Consider the following 18,383-nt stretch of genomic DNA (forward strand, 5'->3'; position numbering starts at 1 on the left):
GCTGGATATAAACCAGAGGTTAATATTGCCACTTTTGAAATATATTTTAAAATCGGATATATTTTTTCTCTATTTTAGGTTCTGATTTTACATGGCTGCCTATAGGAGCAGTTCTTCAACACTATAAGGACAAATCATTATTTGTTCAGACTTTCCCCAAGTTTCAGAACATGACCTAGAAAAAAGTGAGTTTTTGTATTTTATATTTGTTTATGTTCAGTTCTGAAAATGTTGGGAGAGGTATTTTGAAGCAAAGGGTTGGACTGGAACTTTTTGCTCTTTTGGGAAGTTTATGGAATATATTCCTTTGCATAGATTTTCAAAATTTGCAATCTTATTCTTCAAAATCCTGGCTTATTATCTAACAGTGGGATCCCCTTTCAGACTTTTTAAAGGAGTTCAAGGCACCTCTCAACACGCTCAAGCTCTCAACAGCTGTCAAACAGTATTGTTTGATATGTGTAATCCTCTATGCAAAAGCCTCTCTAAGTGACGACTGCCATGTTGAAATTTTGGTTTCTGTGTGAAAATTTTATTCATTCTCAAATCATACACCTAAGATGTCTATAGTTCTTCACTCATTGTCCTTGCATTATACACATTCATCCTTCTCTCTGCCCTTGCAGTGGTGGGACACCATAGTCCTTTTCCCCCTACTTTGTTTGTGGTAGGTTAGGGTGATTTTGATAATCCTAGGCAATGTGTGTAGTTGTGTGTTGTGTGATGGGATTAATGATGTAGTTTTAGGAATACATTGGACAATCACTTATATGGAATGGCTTGGATAAGGTTCATACTGGCTTAAGCAAGGGATTGGACTAGATGACCTCTGGAGGTCCCTTCCAGCCTTACTTTTCTGTAATCTATAATTAGATTTCTTTTTGTTTTACCATAGATGGCAGATAACATTGACTGGATACAGAGCCAAAGGGGACTCTGTAAAGTGGAGCATTATTTACCCGGACATGAAAATGAACAAAACTGGACAGTAAGAAAATGTTTACTTTTCATATTTTATACATTTATTTTCCTTAAAAGAACAGGAAAGAGAAATTGCTAACAAAAGCACAACACAAACTATGAAAAGTGAATTGTCTCTGTGTGTTTATATTCAGTTCACCAGAGAATTTGTTTGTAAACAGGGTGCTCTGCTGTGCAATTAGTTTTATTTAAAACTAATGTTTGCAATGGTATATCCCAAATTTAGACTCCTTTGAACTGTATATTCTGTATCTTTCATCATGAGTAGATCTAGAGTTTTGAAAAGTGGGGTGCAGATGGTGTGGTGCATCATCATATATAAAACAACACATATTCTTCTCGAGTTAAAAAAAATAGAAGCTTTACTAATACACTAGGTGCCTAGGACTGTATTATCCTATTTAAGATTGAAGTAAAAACAAATATAACTTCATTGGAATGATTTAAAAACCATCTGCAGGGCTCTGAAATAGGAGCTTCAGGAACAGCTAACAGAAAGCAGAATTTCAGAACAAAGGCGAGCTTGAGCAGGGAAATCTCAAGACCATTAAAAAGAAGACAGTGGGTGCATCTACATGAAACGCTTTACTGCTCAGCAGTGTAATTTACTGCACAGTGAACATGAGTGTCTACACATGTGCAGTAAACTTCATTCCTTATGAGTAAATTTGCTACCCACAAATGCAAGTAGCAAATTTACTCACGAGTAGTTACTGCACAGTAATGCACATATAGATGTTGACCAAGAGCAAATTTGCTCCCAGTCAGTCCTGCCACTAGGGGGGACAGCCTTAGCTCAGCCCTAGGGCCCTGGGGTTGGGAGCCTCTCCTGCCCCAGGGCTGGACTGGCTCTAGGCCTGCCTCAGCCTTAGGCCCTTAAAAACCTGTAGGCATTTTGAGCCCCGGAACACAAAAGCAGGGAACCTGGGGTGACTGTTGATCTCTGCTCCCCCTGCACAGGCCACAGGCTACCTGTGGCAGCTTGCCAGCACCCCAGTCCAGCTGCAGGCAGCTCCTAGCCACTAGGGCCAGCTCAGCTGCCCACAGCCAACCCCCAGCATCCTGCCCAGACCCTGCAGGTGCTGTGGGGCATGGCTGCACCATGCAGCTGCTAGTACCATGTCTTGTCCCTGAGCTGGGTCCTGCAGAGAGCTGCCCAAGACCAGCAGTACAGGGACAGCCACACGGAGGCCCAGAGACCTGGTGTAGGAGGCCCAATGGCATCATCTCTGATGCCACAACCCACTACCCAGGGCCTCAATTGGCAGAGGAGACTGTCAACCTTGTGGTGCTGTGGGGAAAGGTGGAGGTGCAGCAGCAGTTCATGCAGGGCAGGCATTCCAATGTGTATGTTTAGAAGGGGCTGCCAAGCTGGATGTGGGGGCACTGGCACAACTGGTTGGCGCAGCAGTCACACATAATTGTCAAGGTCTTGTAGGCACAACTCTCAGTTGGGGAGTGCCCACAAGTCCATGCCCTTTATGCAGCAGCTGACTAACATCCTTGTGCCCCAGGACTCAGGCCTTAACTGTGCTGTGTACTCCACCACAGGTGGCCTGTCCAAGCCCCCACTCTGGCCTGGCAGCCACAGTGATGTGTCACTGGGGGGAGGGCTCCTTGAGCGACCTGCAGCCTGTCCCACTGATCTCCCCTCCCCCAGCCACATGCCATCGCTGCCAGCCAGAACTAACCAGAGCCACCAGGCATGCCAGCTATGCCCACGTAGTAAGCCTGGCACTGAGGGAAGGCCTTCCGTGGCCCAACCCCTGCCCCTGGCCCCCAGCCCCTGGCCTCCGGCCTGGGCCCTCCCCTCCCCTCTGCCCAGCCAGGCCACAATCCCCTGGCCCCCTGGTTCCCTCCCCCACAAGAAGCAGGGAGGCAGGAGACAGTACAAAACTTTATTGAGCAGCCTGTGCCCCCAAAGCTAGATGGGCGTGGGCCTCTCACATGCTGAGGAATGCATTGATGCTGGTGGCAATGTCCTTCTTGACTGTGGGGGAAATGGATGTGTAGTGCAGCCACAGGTAGCCCTCCACATGGCAGCTGAGGTTGTAGAGGAACTTGGACTTGCCCCCCATACCATCAAAGCTCAGAGTCCCATGCCAGGGGCCCAGGGCACCATGGCAGGTGCATCTGGGGCACCATGGCATCAGCAGAAGCAAGGCATAGTGGGTCAGGCATCCTCAGTCTGCACAAACATCTCCTCATGCAGTGCCTGAGACACATACTGGGAGGCATGCTTGGGGCACAGAGCAGCTGGGCAGGGGGAATCTGGCCCTGGGATGCCTCCCTGGAGAAGGACCCCTGTAGGGAAGGTGGGAGCATGGGCTTGCCTAGGTGTCATGGGCTTGGTGTCATGGGCTTGGTGGCAGCACAAGAGACAGGCTAGCCCGCAGAAGAGGAAGGGTGGGGATCAGGTTCTGAACCCAAGGCAGAAGGTGCTGCCAAGATTCAGGTTTGTCCTGGCATGGGAATGGGGTGAGGGAGTCAGACTACCTGCAGGCAGCACTCAACAGCCAGCTGGCCCCTGGGGAATGCAAGTGGGAACAGGCGGCTTGGCCAGCGGTCACCTAGGCCTACTCCTGCCTGGCTGATTTACTATGGTTCATTGGCACCCATGCATGCACAACTCCTGATTTGAGCAGGTAGTGCATGGGCCCCTAGTACAGAACATCTTATCTCAGGAATGTTGCAAACTCTCACAATCAGCTTCTTTCTCATGACTCTGCAGACCTTCCACCTGAATGCAGGGAAGAGGCTGCAGTTGACAGCCAGGATGAAGCCTCAGGGTCACTGCCACCCATGGCCAGGGCCCTGCAGATGCACCAGCTCTGCAGGAGGAGGACCCAGGGTTGGAACCTCCTCCTGGCCCAGCTGGTGACAGCCATGGAGGATCAGCTTGGGGATGCATGGATGTGGAGGGTGGAGGACATCACCCACCAGGACAGGTGGTGGGTAGAGGACATTGCTCATTAGGACACATGGGAATTCAGGGCACAACTACTGGCCCTGGAGCAGGACCACATGGAGGCCCTGAGGGACCAGATTGCACCCATAGCCAAGGCAGTGGAGGCCACAGAGGAGAGCCATCTGGTGCTAGACACCATCCTGGCTCTGTTGGGTGCCATTGTGCCACTCACTACCCTGCCCCCAATCACAGCCCTGCCTACCCCCCGGCAGCTGGCCCCCACCCAGCAGCAGGGACCCCTCATAGGTCTACGTAGAGGTCCAGAATCACCTCCACTGAGCTGGAGCCCCTGCCCTGGCCCCTGCCCTGGGTCCGCTACCACCCAGCCCCCCCCCGCCTGGGTCCAGGCCCACCACTCATCCTGGCACCATGAGGGCATGGAGCCAGAGTTGCCTGCAGCAGGGCCAGGACTGACAGCCCTGGCAGCCAGCTTCTGGAGGGGGAGCCACCTGCACTACAGGATGAGCCATCATCATTTTCCCTGGGTGAGCCCCCTGCCCACCAGGCTCACTGCAGCATGTGCACCCATGAGAGAGCAGCCAGAGGCCAGGGTGCTGGCTGTGTGTCCTCAGGCTCTGCCCCCTTAGGTGCCCCCACCCTATGGCCACCCACCCTGGGAGTGCATGCACACAACCACAGCACTTCACTTGTTGTAAATAGCTTGCACTGGGAAGAGGGTGTTTTATTGGTGGTGGAGGGGGTGGGTGGTGGAGGGGCTCTGTTGCTGGGGAGGGAGGGCAGACGGGCTCTCTTGTTGAGTGGGAAGGGGAGATCTGTTTGTTGTGAAGGCAAGAAAGTGTTTTCCTGAGAACTGTCTGCAGTGAGCATGGTGCTGAGGGTAGACGATGGGGTCTGTGGGTGGCTGTCCAGGCGGGCTGCAGCAGGGAGTGCAAGAGAAAGTGGTCAGCCAGTGCCTCTCACAGCAGATGCCTTGACTTCCACTGGCAGGTGTGCAGCTCGCCTGGAGCCTCAGTGGCTGGGGCTATCAGGGCCAGCACCGTGGCCAGCAGGAGCCTGGACACTGAGTATTGTTGCCAAGGGCTGGGTCTAGAGCATGCATGGCATGGGGAGGCAGTCGCTGCATGCTGGCCCAGAACCAGAAAAGCGGTTGGCCAGGGAGCAAGGAGTGAGGCTGCCTTTTGAAGATGGCTGCAGGCTGCTGTCAGGTGCAGCTGGAGACTCAAGCGGCAGGGGCCCATTGTAGGGCCGCAGGAAAGGGTAGCAGTTTGCAGCTAGGAGCAGCAAAATCTGTTTCCACATCCTTGCACATGTAGATGCCTGTCCAGGACTGTTTACTCCTGAGTAGTCTACTTGCAAGTAAACTGGTCCTGGATTCAATGCATGGGTAAATGCACCCAGGGCATGTTTACACATGTATTTACAGCAGCCTAAATTGACTGCATAGTAAGTAAGCAGGAATAGGCCAGAATCTACATGTGCAGGCATTACAGCACATTAACACTGTGTGTGTGGACAGACTTGGGACACACAATGTTACTGTGCAGTAACGCATTTATGCATGCATTACTGCCCAGTAATTAATCAGATGTAAATTTGATACCAGCATGGTGCAGATATAAAATTTACACTCAAGTTGGTGTAAGTCACCATACTTACTGCACAGTACATAAATACTAAAAGATTCCTATTCAGGAGAATAAATATTTACATTTATGAACAAATATAAATATGTCTGTTATTGGTTTCACTGGTGGAACTCTAAATTCATTCATCTTGTGATAATGGGCGTTATTCCTTATTTGAGTAAATCCAAACTAACTCCACTGAACTCACCAGACTTACTCTGAGTTAGACTCAGAAGATACATTTCCTGGGTGCAAGAGCTAGGAATTCACCAGAATTACCAATATTTACAGAATAAGATATTTTTCAGTGTGTATAAGGTTGACAGAAATGGATCCACAGAGAATTTGTGGCACATTCAAAAGCAGAAAGCAAAAATCATAGTGAAAGTTGTTGTTGTTCTTGGCTTTCATTAGATTGACTCCACATACATTTTCTAACCATTTAGACTTAGTGGGGTTGTACACCTTCCATTTTGCTGACAGTTTCAGGTTCATTTGACTCTCTAAATAATGTTACAGGCAAAGATCAACATGAAACCAGCAGGCTGTTGCAAAGCTCTTTCTATAATGAATCAGTTTACTAGGTTTCAATCTGTTTGGAATGAAACTAGATATAGTAGATGTGAACATACTGGAACTTTTCATTGTGGAATTAAACTAACAGTAACGGAGATGAGGGCTAATGAGGGGAGGCAGAAGGATGAAAGATGCACAAACCTGGAGTAGTTTTCTTTTCATTTAATCTTTATTTTAATGTTGGTATAGGTTATATGCCTGTGAGCTTATAGTACTTAGGAAATCATGGAGCAGAAAGGCAAGTGGTCCAAAGAGGAAGGGAGGAATGCGGGTGTGTATGAAAGGAGACCCAAGAGGAGAAGGGATAAGAGGAAGAAATGGTTTTGTACATATATACACATATGTATGTGTAGCTGTGTGGGAATATTTATATCATAGAATCATAGAAGTAGGGTCGGAAAGGACCTTGTAGATCTTCAAGTCCTACCTGGGCTGGAGGAAAAAAAAAAACTGGACTCAAATGAGTCCAGCCAGGTAGGCATCAAGCCTCTTCTTAAAGATCCCCAGGGTAGGAGCCAGCACCACTTCCCTTGGAAGTTGGTTCCAGCCCCTAGCCGCCCTAACTGTGAAGTAGTTCTTGCAGATGTCTAATCTAAACCTACTCTCCAACAATTTGTGTCCCTTGTTCCTTGTCATGCCAGGGGGCGCCAGGGGAAACAGTGTCTCCCCCAAACCCTTCTAGTCCCCCCTAGTAAGTTTATAGATAGTCACCAGGTCCCCCCTCGGGGGGCTGGGGGGCCCATGCAGAGCCCCCCATGCACCATGGGCCAGTGGGGGGCCAGAGGGTATCACCTCCCCCAGCAATGCCCAGTAATTATAGCTTTTTTTTAAAGCACTGGGAGTTGGGTGGGTGGGACAGCCATGGGGGGGGGCTTGGGGGAGCGGGCATGGGATGGGGCCTGGAAAGGGTCCTCCCATGGTCCCCTCCCCCCCCCCCCCCGACTTTCCAGCTCTGAGTCCAGCTCCAGCTGCCTGCTGCAGCAGGCAGGGACTGCCTGAATCATCAAAGTTCTCTGAATCTTTTCTGAAGATTTGGAGAACTTTGAATCGATTCAGATCTTTGTATTGGTCCCTTGATTCTGTTTGGATTCAGAGATTTGGCCACCGAATCAGGTCGAATCTCCTCTGAATCAAATCAGCACCCAAAACTTCACACAGCCCTAATGTGAATGAGATGGGCCAGTGGTAGAGTATACTGTGGGCATGTCTACAAAAGATGCTTTATTGCTCAGCCAACTAATTTGCTATGCAGTAAAGCATCACCATCTACATATGCACAGCAATTAGGGTGCAGGAGACTATTTTACTGTGCTTCTGGATAATCCTGTCTGTAAAAGTGGTATCCAGCAGTGCAGTATATTACTGTGCTTAAATGCATGTATAGACAGTGATGTCAGGATTAGTTTACTCCAGCTCAAATTGAACCAAAGTATATTCAGCCACATTAATTCCCCATGAAGACATGCCCTGTGATGTAGCAGGGGAGTGGGGAGCCCCTTAGAACAAGTCACTGAAACTCAACACCAACTACTTCTACTGACCACATCTACAGTGGATATGGCACTAACCAGACTCCTGATATGCTCTTCAAACCAGCACTGTGCTAAATCTGGACCTAGTGCTAAATCTGGAGAGATTCTTCAGGTGCAGGCTCTTCGTAGGCCAAAGTCTACAGTCTGGAGGGGATTTCCCCAGGACATACCGCTGCTAGAAACCTGTGCTAGCTGGTCCAAAGGAAGAAGTGAACACCTGTGGCACTTCTACTTATACCTATTGCCCAGGTATTAAAGGGATACTATCAAAATGAAAGCTAGGTCTCTGAACAATGGCCCGCATATGTTTACTCATGTAAATAATCACATTCCTGTCAATGAGACTGACTCATGAGTAAAATCACAAAGTTAAGTTAGGCTTGCAGATGCAGATTGTTGGGTAATTTTAAAAGTGAGATAAATATAGTTGGAGATACAAGCCTTGTCCCTGAATCCCTTTGCCAAGTCTCATGGTTTTATAATAACATATTCCTATGTTAAACAATTTTTTTCTCCCTTGTTGCTGTGAAAAAAAATCCATGCACAACAGTGGTGGATTGCTTGAGAGTAATTACCAGAGTTAAGCATGTTATGCTGACATGACAAAAGTATTGTTACTAAGTGAACAGCAGCATGAATACAACTGCTGTGTATTTCCTTCACTCTCTATATGGGAAGCTTTCAGATCCACAGTAGGCTCCTTGCTTTGAATCTGAGGAGATATCAAAATAGACTAATGGAAGAACTTCCTGACTATTCACTGTGGCTGGGAACATTTTGTTCTTGAGCCCCAGGGAAAAGTAGTTAAGAAATCCCTACAGTACAGACCACTGCTAGACAAATTGCCTTTGGAGCTGTGACTAGAACATTAGTCCTTCAGCTCCACAAACAGACTGGTTTGTGACACTGGTGACACTACTAAGAATCCTTATCATGAGTGAGCCAGCTACTGGAATGTGGCATCAGACACACACTACAGAGTAAGTACATTTCAGAAGGAAGGAGAAATGAGAACAGGTCAGGTTTACTACTCTTCATTCTGTTGCCATTCCCTGACAGCAAACATGCTTGTCAACGCTGCCAGAAGACTAAAACTAAAAAGCAGTCTCCCAGTCTTTAATAGGCACGGGAAATATTTCTTGATGAATCATGTGAATGACATTAAAGTCAAATCTAACTATGCTTTGTACCATCTCTGTGCACAGTCATTAAAACACCCATGAGGCCTTGTCATAGGCTTTTTTCAATCTACACAGGGAAAGAGGCCAGACTCCTTCCAAATACTGTCGCTGATCAGACTCTTTCCCAATTCACCAAGAGTCTTTTTTATTCACATCATTAGGTGAGTCTGCATTAAAAGTGCAGGGTAGTTCTTACTTGACTTTACTCACCTAAATGGCACTTGCAAGTGTAAGTGCCATTTTTGTGATTTTATTGCGGGCAGCGTGCATGCGCAAGCATTGCACAAGTGCCCAGATGGCTCCTGCGCATGCTCAGTAGTACTGCCCTAGCTAGAAAAGTACACAGTTCTGTAAGCTCACCTAGATAAATGTGTAAGACCAGGTGAATATCAAAAACATAACTGGGCAAAATCCCAGGTGGGCAGGAGGACAATTTTATGCTTTAGCCTAATAGCAGAGTAGGAGGACTCATCCAAGGAGCAGGGGACCCAGGTTCTAGACCTATCTTATCCATAAATAGTTTGAACTTGCATCTTCCACTTCTCACCAAAGTGCCCTAGCTACTAGGCCATATATCAGGCATTAACCAGATCCCCCTTCAGTCCTCCAGTGTAGTATTACTGGCACTTGCTATGCAATTACTCATATTTTGATATAAAAAAGGGCAGAAAAAGCTACATCAGACCTTTACATATAACTGCTAAAATTTTGACAGGCTCTGTACTGTAAGAACCCAGCTACTGGGGAAATTAACCATTGTAAATATCTATTTTGTTTTAATCCTTAGACTGATTCAGCAAAACTTTTCAAACAAGCTGCAGCTGATCCACTCAAAATCTTGACTTGGCTCCGTAAAGACCTTGAAAGATGTGCACTTGGAATCCAGGATGTGCTGAACTCTACTGGCAGACAAAATGCTGAGGAAACTGCAAGGGAACCTTCCTTGGGTGGACACAGCCTCCAACCAGGCAATGCGCCCTCACCAGGTGGTTTTAGTGTCTATGACAAGCAATTATGCATGGACATCAGATCCAACAGTGGGTCACCAGAGTTTCATTTGGAAATGAAAAATACCTTGAATAAAAAGGAGCCAAAAGATACTGAAGGCGAACTTGCTTCTGCAGAGGCCCAGCAAGATGCCGACAAGCTTTCTCTTTGTGTCAGTAGACTGTCTAACCTTGTCATTTCAATGGCACATAAAGAGATTAACGAGACGTCAGATGGTGCTGATCAGTGCATAAACAAGTCACTTTTTGCCACTTTTGGAGAACCAGGCCACAAGTCTATTGGAGTAGGCACTGAGGAAGGTAAAAACAACCCATCAGAGAATTCAGATCAAATGAATGTTAATTTGAAAGAAACCAAGTATGAAGACAATTCATCTTCCAAGAAGAAAACATTATTTTATAAAGAAGTAAACCAACAGTCTTCCAATAGAAATGAGTTTTGTCATGAAAGGGGGTCATTGTTCAATGACCAGAAACAATGCCATCATAAAAAGCGCTTTGGCCAAGACGAATTTACGAATTCTCTAAGCAAAGGGATACTGGTATATGCAAATAATGTGGTTTCAGACATGATGGTCACAGTTATGAAGACCATGAAAATTCAAGCAAGTGATTCAAGCATAGCTTGTATGGTGCTGAAGAAGGTGTTACTGAAGCATTCTAAAGAGGTTGTTTCAGACTTAATAGACTCCTGCATGAAAAATTTACATAATGTCACAGGGACACTTATGACTGACTCAGATTTTGTTTCAGCAGTGAAGCGTACTCTCTTCAACCAAGGAAGTCACAAGGCTGCAGAAATTGTACAAGCAATGCTGAATCATTTGCATACCACTTTAATTGTGCAAAAAACATCAGGTGATAAGGCCCAGTCTCAAAGCCTTACATACGCATCTATGAAGTCAGGCTCAGAAACAGCAGATGCAAAGTCTCAGAACTTGAGGTTTGCAGCAACAAAAACTGAAACAGTGACCAAAGAAAAGGAAAAGACCTGTGCAGAAACGATAGGTAACCACATCATTAAGCAGGGGCTAACTCTGTGGCATGAAAATAAAAACAAATGCAACCTATGTTCAAAATTCCAACCTTCAACAAGCCAGGCCAGAAATAAACCACATGAAAACATACCCTTTAGTTCAGAAATTCAAGATATGACTAAAATCTCAGCAGACTCATGGGCAAAAGACTTGATTGTGACTGCCCTATTGTTAATACAATATCACTTAATCCAACAGGAGAACACAGGCAAGGCTTTGGCTGAAGGCAGCAATCCTAACAAAGCAGGTACCACTGCATTTGGATTCTTCTCTCAGCAGTCCCAGGACAAAGGTGGTGACATGAAGTTCAGGCTATCTTCAGCAAATGATCAAGATCCATCAGCCCAACCTGATGAATCAGATTCTGAAAAATCAGATCTTCAAAAGCAGAAACCTGAAAATGACATGTCTAGTGTCATATTAATGCTAATCCAGAAGTTAATCAATGAGTCTGGCTGCAAATTAGAAGGACAGCCAGGAAATTCAACAATGGATGAACCAAACAGGGATCCTGGAAAAAGTTCTGAGGGACATGCCTCTTCTGTCCATTCAGAAACTGAACAGTCCTGTGAGGATGCTATTTCTGGACTGACAAAAATGATTACCAATCAGTTTGACCTAAGTGGAAAAGAGGGGAGCAGCGGACAATTTATTGATAGCTTGGTTGATACAGTCACAAAGTTGTGTCTTATGATAGCCAAATATAGCAACCCTGAGTCTGCTCTAGCAGAGATAGGGAATGGCGAAGATGGCATGGGAGGTATGGATTCTAGGAGTCCAGGGGCAGCTGATGCTGCTTGGGGGTCAGGAGAAGACAGTGCTTCTGGTCGCAAAGTGATAGTAATGAATCAGAATCCCCCCGACAACATCCATAAGAAACAGCTTTATTCCATCCTCCAGTGGGTAGCTGCCTCTCAGACAAATGTGCCAGTATTATACTTCTTGGATGAAGATGATGAGTTCCTGAATAAGGTATGTAATGCAGCAACTGGAGAATGGTCAGGGACATTAGAACATGGTGGCATTTAAATACTTCTGTTTTCTATTATCCTGCAGAAGACACAAGTTTAGTTGCTAAGAAAAGCTGAATTTTTGACATTTTCTCTGTCTAGACTAGTATTCAATATAGTACTGATGGCAGTAGCTCATCACTGGTCAGAGCACAGCTTTTCTTTACAGTGCACTCTCTGCTACTTTAATTAGTCTACTTTAAATAGACCACACCACTTTGTTTCCAACATTTCCCTTTTACACTCTTAATAGTGGGAAATATTATTTTGTGAAATAAACTTTTCATGCTAAATCCATCTTATAGAAGGGTGCTAACAACATAAAAGTTACAGATTGTATACACACCATTGTTATCTCTCTTATTAAAAACTTGGCCCATTCTTAACACCAAAAGAGTTTAAAACCCAAATTACTTTTCACTGTATTTGCTCTGTTTACTTTTTGTATTTCTGTCCGTGTGAGCAATGAAAATCAGTTTCAGAATTTGTGTACTTAGTTTCATTTTCAGGTTGCTGTGAAATTTTGCTTTATACACACAGGGTATTTAAAAACAGAAATACGTATTACTTGGGTCATTTCACAGATTCAACCAAATCCACAGGGTCAGAAGCCAGGTTTATAGAGGTCAATAGTAACAGGTCTTGCTTCAGGTTTCATTTTCTTAATTTATGTTATTAAGCTGGGACTGTAATGTTGTTTCATTTTCCATTTTGGGTCCAGTGCCACAAAGCTCAGGCTGAGGTACAAATTTTCCCCAGTCTTGAAAGCATACGAATCCATAACCCATTGAAGGCAATGGGAGGGCTTCACTTCCCTCACTAGAAACTAGACCAAGAACCTAAGAAAATCCAGGAGAGACATTCCCAGTTCATGCCCATAAACAAGCACATATTGTACAAATTACTTCCACAAATTCTGCTCTATTGTTGTTTTCCATAGCCTTCAAACTATGGGTGTTCCTCCACCTGTTGTGATACTGCAGCATGACAAGTTAGTGCTTAGCTTCCTGCTTACCACTGAATTTCCAGACACTTCCTTTGAGTAAGATTTTTTTTGTCTCAGTCTTGCTTTTTGGCATTTTATTTCTGTTTTCTTCATGGTGGTTTTAAAAACATAAATAAGGAATGAAAAGGGATTTTCTTTTTTCCTGGAAGTGACTATGATTGTATAGATTTCATAGATCTCATAGACATTAGCGCTAGAAGGGACCTCAGAAGATCATCGAGTCCAGCCCCCCGCCCAAAGGGCAGGAAGTCAGCTGGGGTCATAGGATCCCAGCAAGATAAGCATCCAGTTTACTCCTGAAGGTGTTCAATGTAGGTGCTTGAACCACCTCCGCTGGCAGACTGTTCCAGACCTTGGGGGCTCGGACAGTAAAGAAATTCTTCCTTATGTCCAGCCTGAAACGGTCTTGCAGGAGTTTGTGACCGTTCGACCTCGTCATCCCTTGGGGCACTCTGGTGAACAGACGTTCCCCCAGATACTGGTGGTCACCCCGATAAACTTATAGGTGGCCATCAGATCACCCCTGAGCCTGCGCTTTTCCAGGCTAAAGAGCCCCATGGCTCTCAGCCTGTTGTCGTAAGGTCTGTCTTCCTGACCTGATCATGTGCATGGCTCTCCTCTGGACTCTCTCAAGCTTCTCCACATCCTTTTTGAATTGTGGAGCCCAAAATTGGATGCAGTGCTTCAGCTGCGGCCTCACCAAGGCCGAGTACAAGGGGAGAATGACGTCCCGGGTTTTGCTTGAGAAGCGTCTATGGATGCAAGCCAGCATTTTAGTTGCTTTACTAGCCGCAGCATCACATTGCAGGCTCATGTTCATCTTGTGGTCAATGATGACCCCCAAGTCTCTTTCTTCCATAGTGCTAGCCAGTGTAGCACTGCCGAGCCTATAAGGATGCTGCAGGTTTTGTCTCCCAAGGTGGAGAATCTTGCATTTTTCAGTGTTAAACACCATCAGGTTCTCGTCCACCCATTTGCTGAGCCTGTTCAGGTCAGCTTGGGTCATCTGCCTGTCTTCTGGTATGGATGCTTTGCCTCAAAGTTTGGTGTCATCGGTGAACTAGGCCAGTCCGCTTCTGACTCCAATGTCCACATCATTAATGAATATGTTGAACAACATGGGTCCAAGGACAGAGCCTTGGGGGACCCCAATGGTTACGGGACACCATGCTAAGTGACTTCCCTCTATTACCACCCTCTGGGTCCGACCACGGAGCCAATTTCCCAGCCAGTGGATCGTGGTGGACCCAAGGCCACAATTGCTTGGATCGCCAAGAGGTGATCATGGGATACCAGATCGAAGGCTTTTTTCAAGTCAAGATAAATGACATCAATCTCTTTTCCCTTGTCCAGTGATAGGTCACCTGGTCATAGAAGGAAATGAGATTGGTCAAGCAAGACCTACCCGCAACAAACCCATGCTGGCTATCCCTTAGGATGTTGGTGTTGGCCAGTTCATTAAGGATGGCCTCTTTAATAAACTTTTCTAAGATCTTCCCCAGGATAGAAGTCAGGCTGATGGGCCTATAGTTAGCTGGATCCACTTTCCTCGCTTTCTTGAAGATAGGCACTGCATTGGCCTTCTTCCAGTTTTTGGGTACTACACCAGAGCGCCAGGAGTTTTCAAAGATCCGTGCCAGGGACTAGGCTATGATGCTCGCCAGCTCCTTGAGTACCCTGAGGTATAGATTGTCAGAGCCGGCTGACTTGAAGGTATCCAGCCCCTCAAGATGTTCATTCACGAGGTCAGCATTAATGGAGGGCAGGGGATCTCCCTCACCCAGACCTCCCTGTCCCATAGTGGGCATGGGCATCCCATGGGACTGATGAAAGACCAATGCAGAGCACCCATTTAATAGGTTGGCTTTTTCCTGGGCGTCAGTTGTCAGTTGCCCCATCTGGTTCAGCAGGGGTCCAATGTTGCCCTTGCTTTTCCTCTGGCTCCCCACATATCTGAAAAAGGACTTTTTATTGTCCTTGATGCTTGAAGCTAGTTGGAGTTCAGTTGCAGCCTTGGCTTTCCTGGTTTGCTCCCAGCAGGACTGGACCAGTGCAGAATATTCCTCCTTGGAGGTGAATCTCATCCTCCATCCTTTGTAGGCCTTTCTTTTTAGCCTCAGGAGGTCTGCTAGGTCCCTGGAGAGCCAGGGGGGCTGCTGTGTCCTCCTGCTGCCTTTCCTCTGAGATAGAATAGAATTAGCTTGTGCACTGAGGATCGATCCCATGAGGAGCAACCACTCTTCTTGAACTCCCCTCTCCCTGGGGTCATGTTTCCTTAGGGCCTCACTGACAAGCCTTCTGAGCTTGTCAAAGTCGGCTTTCCTGAAGTCAAGGACTACTGTGTTGCTGATGTTTGCCATCAATAGTCTATGTGGGCATGGACTGCATGGAAGAAAATCCTTAAGTACCTAGAAGATAGCTGAGTGGTTTGGGTAAAGACACTTTTCAGAGTATAACATGTGGCACATTTTCATGTACCTTTGATTTTCTAAATGCTAAAAAAATCAATCAATAAATAAAAATCAGACTTAGAATGACTTGCCAGAAACTGGGAGGTACTTGGAGAAGGTCAATCTAAGAACAGCCTATCTCCAGAACCATAGTAATTTCCTTCTTCAGTGGTCTACTATGCTGTCCTTGACTCTCAGAACACAATTTGTTCTCCTTTTCTTAAATAAGATATACAAAAAAGGAAGCCAAATTGTTTTTCAAGAGTGATAGGTGCCAAGAAACGCTTTCTTAAAATGGCTTAGACAGGAGTGATCCTATGTTCAACAGGGTACTGGATTAGATGACCTGTAGAGGTCCCTTTCAGCCCTGCTCTTCTGTTGTGCTATGAATGTAAGCCATTCTTGAACAACTGTGCTCTAAATTCAACACTTAGTTCCATAGCCCATGGCATTTTGTTTTAGGTCAAGCCCTGTTCATCTCAGAAAGAGTAAGCCTCATTCAAAATAAGTGTGTAACAAGAGTAGGATTTTGGACATCTGTTACAAGTAGCAGCTAATATTTTTTTGATGTCCGACCTAAATTTTCTCTTCATTAGCTTTCTCTCAATTCACCCAGTGATTTTGCCCCTGTGTATTACACTAATTAATACATTAGCATTTTTTTAGTATTGTGTGAATGATTATCATGTCCCCACTTACCAATGACCTAACCAAATTAGGGCTCTTTGCCTCTTTTCATCATCAATATTTAAGTCAGCCTCTTGTAACACTTGGCCATTATTGTGAGATATCGTACATTTCAGGGGTGAGTGCAGAAGTAGGTGAACAAGAGGAACCTCCAATAGCCTCAGCCCAGAATTGGTCCTTTAAAGAAAGATTTATGTCATCATTTGTATTTTATTTTATTTATCCTTTGTGCAGATTCAGCAATTGTCCTCAATAGCCATGGAGAAGGGATATAGCGTGGGGGAAATTATTCAGGCTGTGCTGAAGTATGAGAAGGAGAAGCAACTAGAAGAAGCACTGGGAAACATTACTCGAATGCCAGTGCTGGACTGGCTGCTTAGTAACCTGTGAGCAGGGCCATCTCTTCTCTCAACCACACCAGCAACAACCATCCCAGCTCCACTGGATCAGGCTCACCTACCTATCACTGATTTGTAGGAGATGCTATTATCAGTTATACTGACTCCTGCTGGGCAAACATATGAATAAAAATAATAAAATACCTACAGAAGTCTGTTGGGAAAAAATCAATTGCAAAATTCCCTTTTGATGGTCTCCATAAGTACAATGTTAAACCTCACAGGTTATTACAACTGTAAAAATTCCAGTTCTGCTCACACACCCTTTTAAATCAGACTCTGATGTAAAGGAGGGCAATTAAATAAGAGTTTTCAATGCATTTGGGGATAATTTTTGTCAGAGCTGGGTAGTTACTATGCTTAATTCCCCCACACACAAGCCAGTTAGTAGCCTAGTTTTAACATCCCTGTGACACTACGTATTTATATATAAATCATTGCATCAGTGGCAATTGCATTTGCAAAATCATGGAAAGGTGTGCAAAGCATGCAATAGGATACCACAGAAATTGGAAGTTCGGCCTGGTTTTATATAATATTTTTATTAATGGTCAGGAAGAGGGAGAAAATAGCATGACACTGAAATTCAGAGATGATATTAATTGAGGAAAGAGAAAAGATACCTTTGAGGGCAGAAAACCCATTATCAAGAGGTCAGGAGTAAGGATAGATAATAGCAAATGCAGCTGAACATGGAAAAATGTCAGACAGGAGCAAAAAAAAAAAAATCTGAAGCACAAATACAAAGCAGAATCCAGGAAAACAGCATCAAGGCCCATACTGTGTTAAGAGGAATTATGTCAAGGAGCAGGGATACAATAGTCCCTGACTGCACAGCTCCATAATGCCCATGCCTGGCATGGTGAATTTAGTTCTAAACACATCTTCACCCAAAGGAGATGGAAAATTTGGGATGACTTCTGAAAAGAGGAACAAAATAACCAGGGAAGTAGAGGGATTGGTTTTTAAGAAAACAGTTAAATATATTTAGGTTGGCTAAGAGATGACTAAAGAGAACAGTTTGCAAATGCATAAGAGTAGTAAACATCAAGGCAGGAAAGAAATGCGTGTAGTACATAAATTATGTAGTAGAATTTATGGTGCAAGAAAATGCAACTAATAGCAGAATGAACTTACGTACTAGTTAGGTAGTCATCAGCTTTCATCAGGATTTACACCCATTCACTTGAGAGTAGAAATTAACCATCTGTTTTTAGTGCTGTAAAAACATTTAAATATTCATTCTTGGCTCCCTCTACATGTTACAGGTATTGCACAACTAACTGGTTAATTGTGCAAGTACCTTAAGACCAACTACACATGTAAAGTAGCTATCACATGATAAAAAGCGGCAGCCAGCTATAAAGTTAGACCTAAAAAATATGGACTAACTTTATAGCTGGTTACTATTGATCTTTAATTTACACACATGTAATAGTGTCTTCCTTGTGCCTGGGAACCTGTCAGGCAACAGGGCTCCCAGCTGCAGAGGTGCACTATGCCCAGCGTATAACCCCCAAGCTTTGGGGATTGCAGCTGCCATGATCCCCAGGGCTTGGGGGTGCATGAAACCCCAGCCAACATGGAGCTTTCAGTCCCAGGTATGCTACATTTGCAGCCAGGACTAAGAGTCCCACAACTGACAGGGCTCTCAGTCCCAGCTGCGTGCAAGGCACAGCCAGTACTGGGAGCCCCGTCAGGTGTGCAGTCTCTCAGTCCTGGCTCTGTGTGACCCCAGCAGCTGGGAGCCTGCTTCTTGCCCGTACAGGGGGAATCCAAGATCAGACTTTTCCTGCATATGTAGAAGAGGTCACATAACTGTATTACTTGGTACTTCTTCTAAGAAATAGGCCAGAGAACTGGGAACTTCCACTGACTTCCCTCAATAGGTGACTGGTAGGAAGGGTACATTGGGGGCGCATGCCCCCCTGACAGGGATGTACCTGCTGCCAACGCCAGCGACA

The 18,383-nt window shown here is 45.4% G+C and overlaps 1 protein-coding gene across 1 annotated transcript; it reads left to right on the forward strand.

Annotated features, from left to right (window-relative positions):
* The first annotated feature begins 895 nt into the window (after positions 1-895).
* On the forward strand, positions 896-16,411 carry AKAP3 (A-kinase anchoring protein 3). Its single transcript, XM_090041126.1, has 3 exons — positions 896-988; positions 9,612-11,840; positions 16,256-16,411. Exons 1-3 carry the CDS (start codon positions 896-898, stop codon positions 16,409-16,411), a joined length of 2,478 nt encoding a protein of 825 aa, XP_089897252.1.
* The last annotated feature ends 1,972 nt before the right edge of the window (positions 16,412-18,383 follow it).

The sequence above is a fragment of the Crocodylus siamensis genome, chromosome 4, assembly GCF_052110815.1.
Source record: "Crocodylus siamensis isolate JL-2025a chromosome 4, ASM5211081v1, whole genome shotgun sequence".
Taxonomy (NCBI): domain Eukaryota; kingdom Metazoa; phylum Chordata; order Crocodylia; family Crocodylidae; genus Crocodylus; species Crocodylus siamensis.

Excerpts from the sequence above, each read along its gene's own strand:
- AKAP3 (XM_090041126.1), top strand. The coding sequence starts at position 896 with ATGGCAGATAACATTGACTGGATACAGAGCCAAAGGGGACTCTGTAAA. Across the intron at positions 989-9,611 it reads AAAATGAACAAAACTGGACA|ACTGATTCAGCAAAACTTTT; the intron begins GTAAGAAAATGT and ends TTTAATCCTTAG. Across the intron at positions 11,841-16,255 it reads ATGATGAGTTCCTGAATAAG|ATTCAGCAATTGTCCTCAAT; the intron begins GTATGTAATGCA and ends TCCTTTGTGCAG.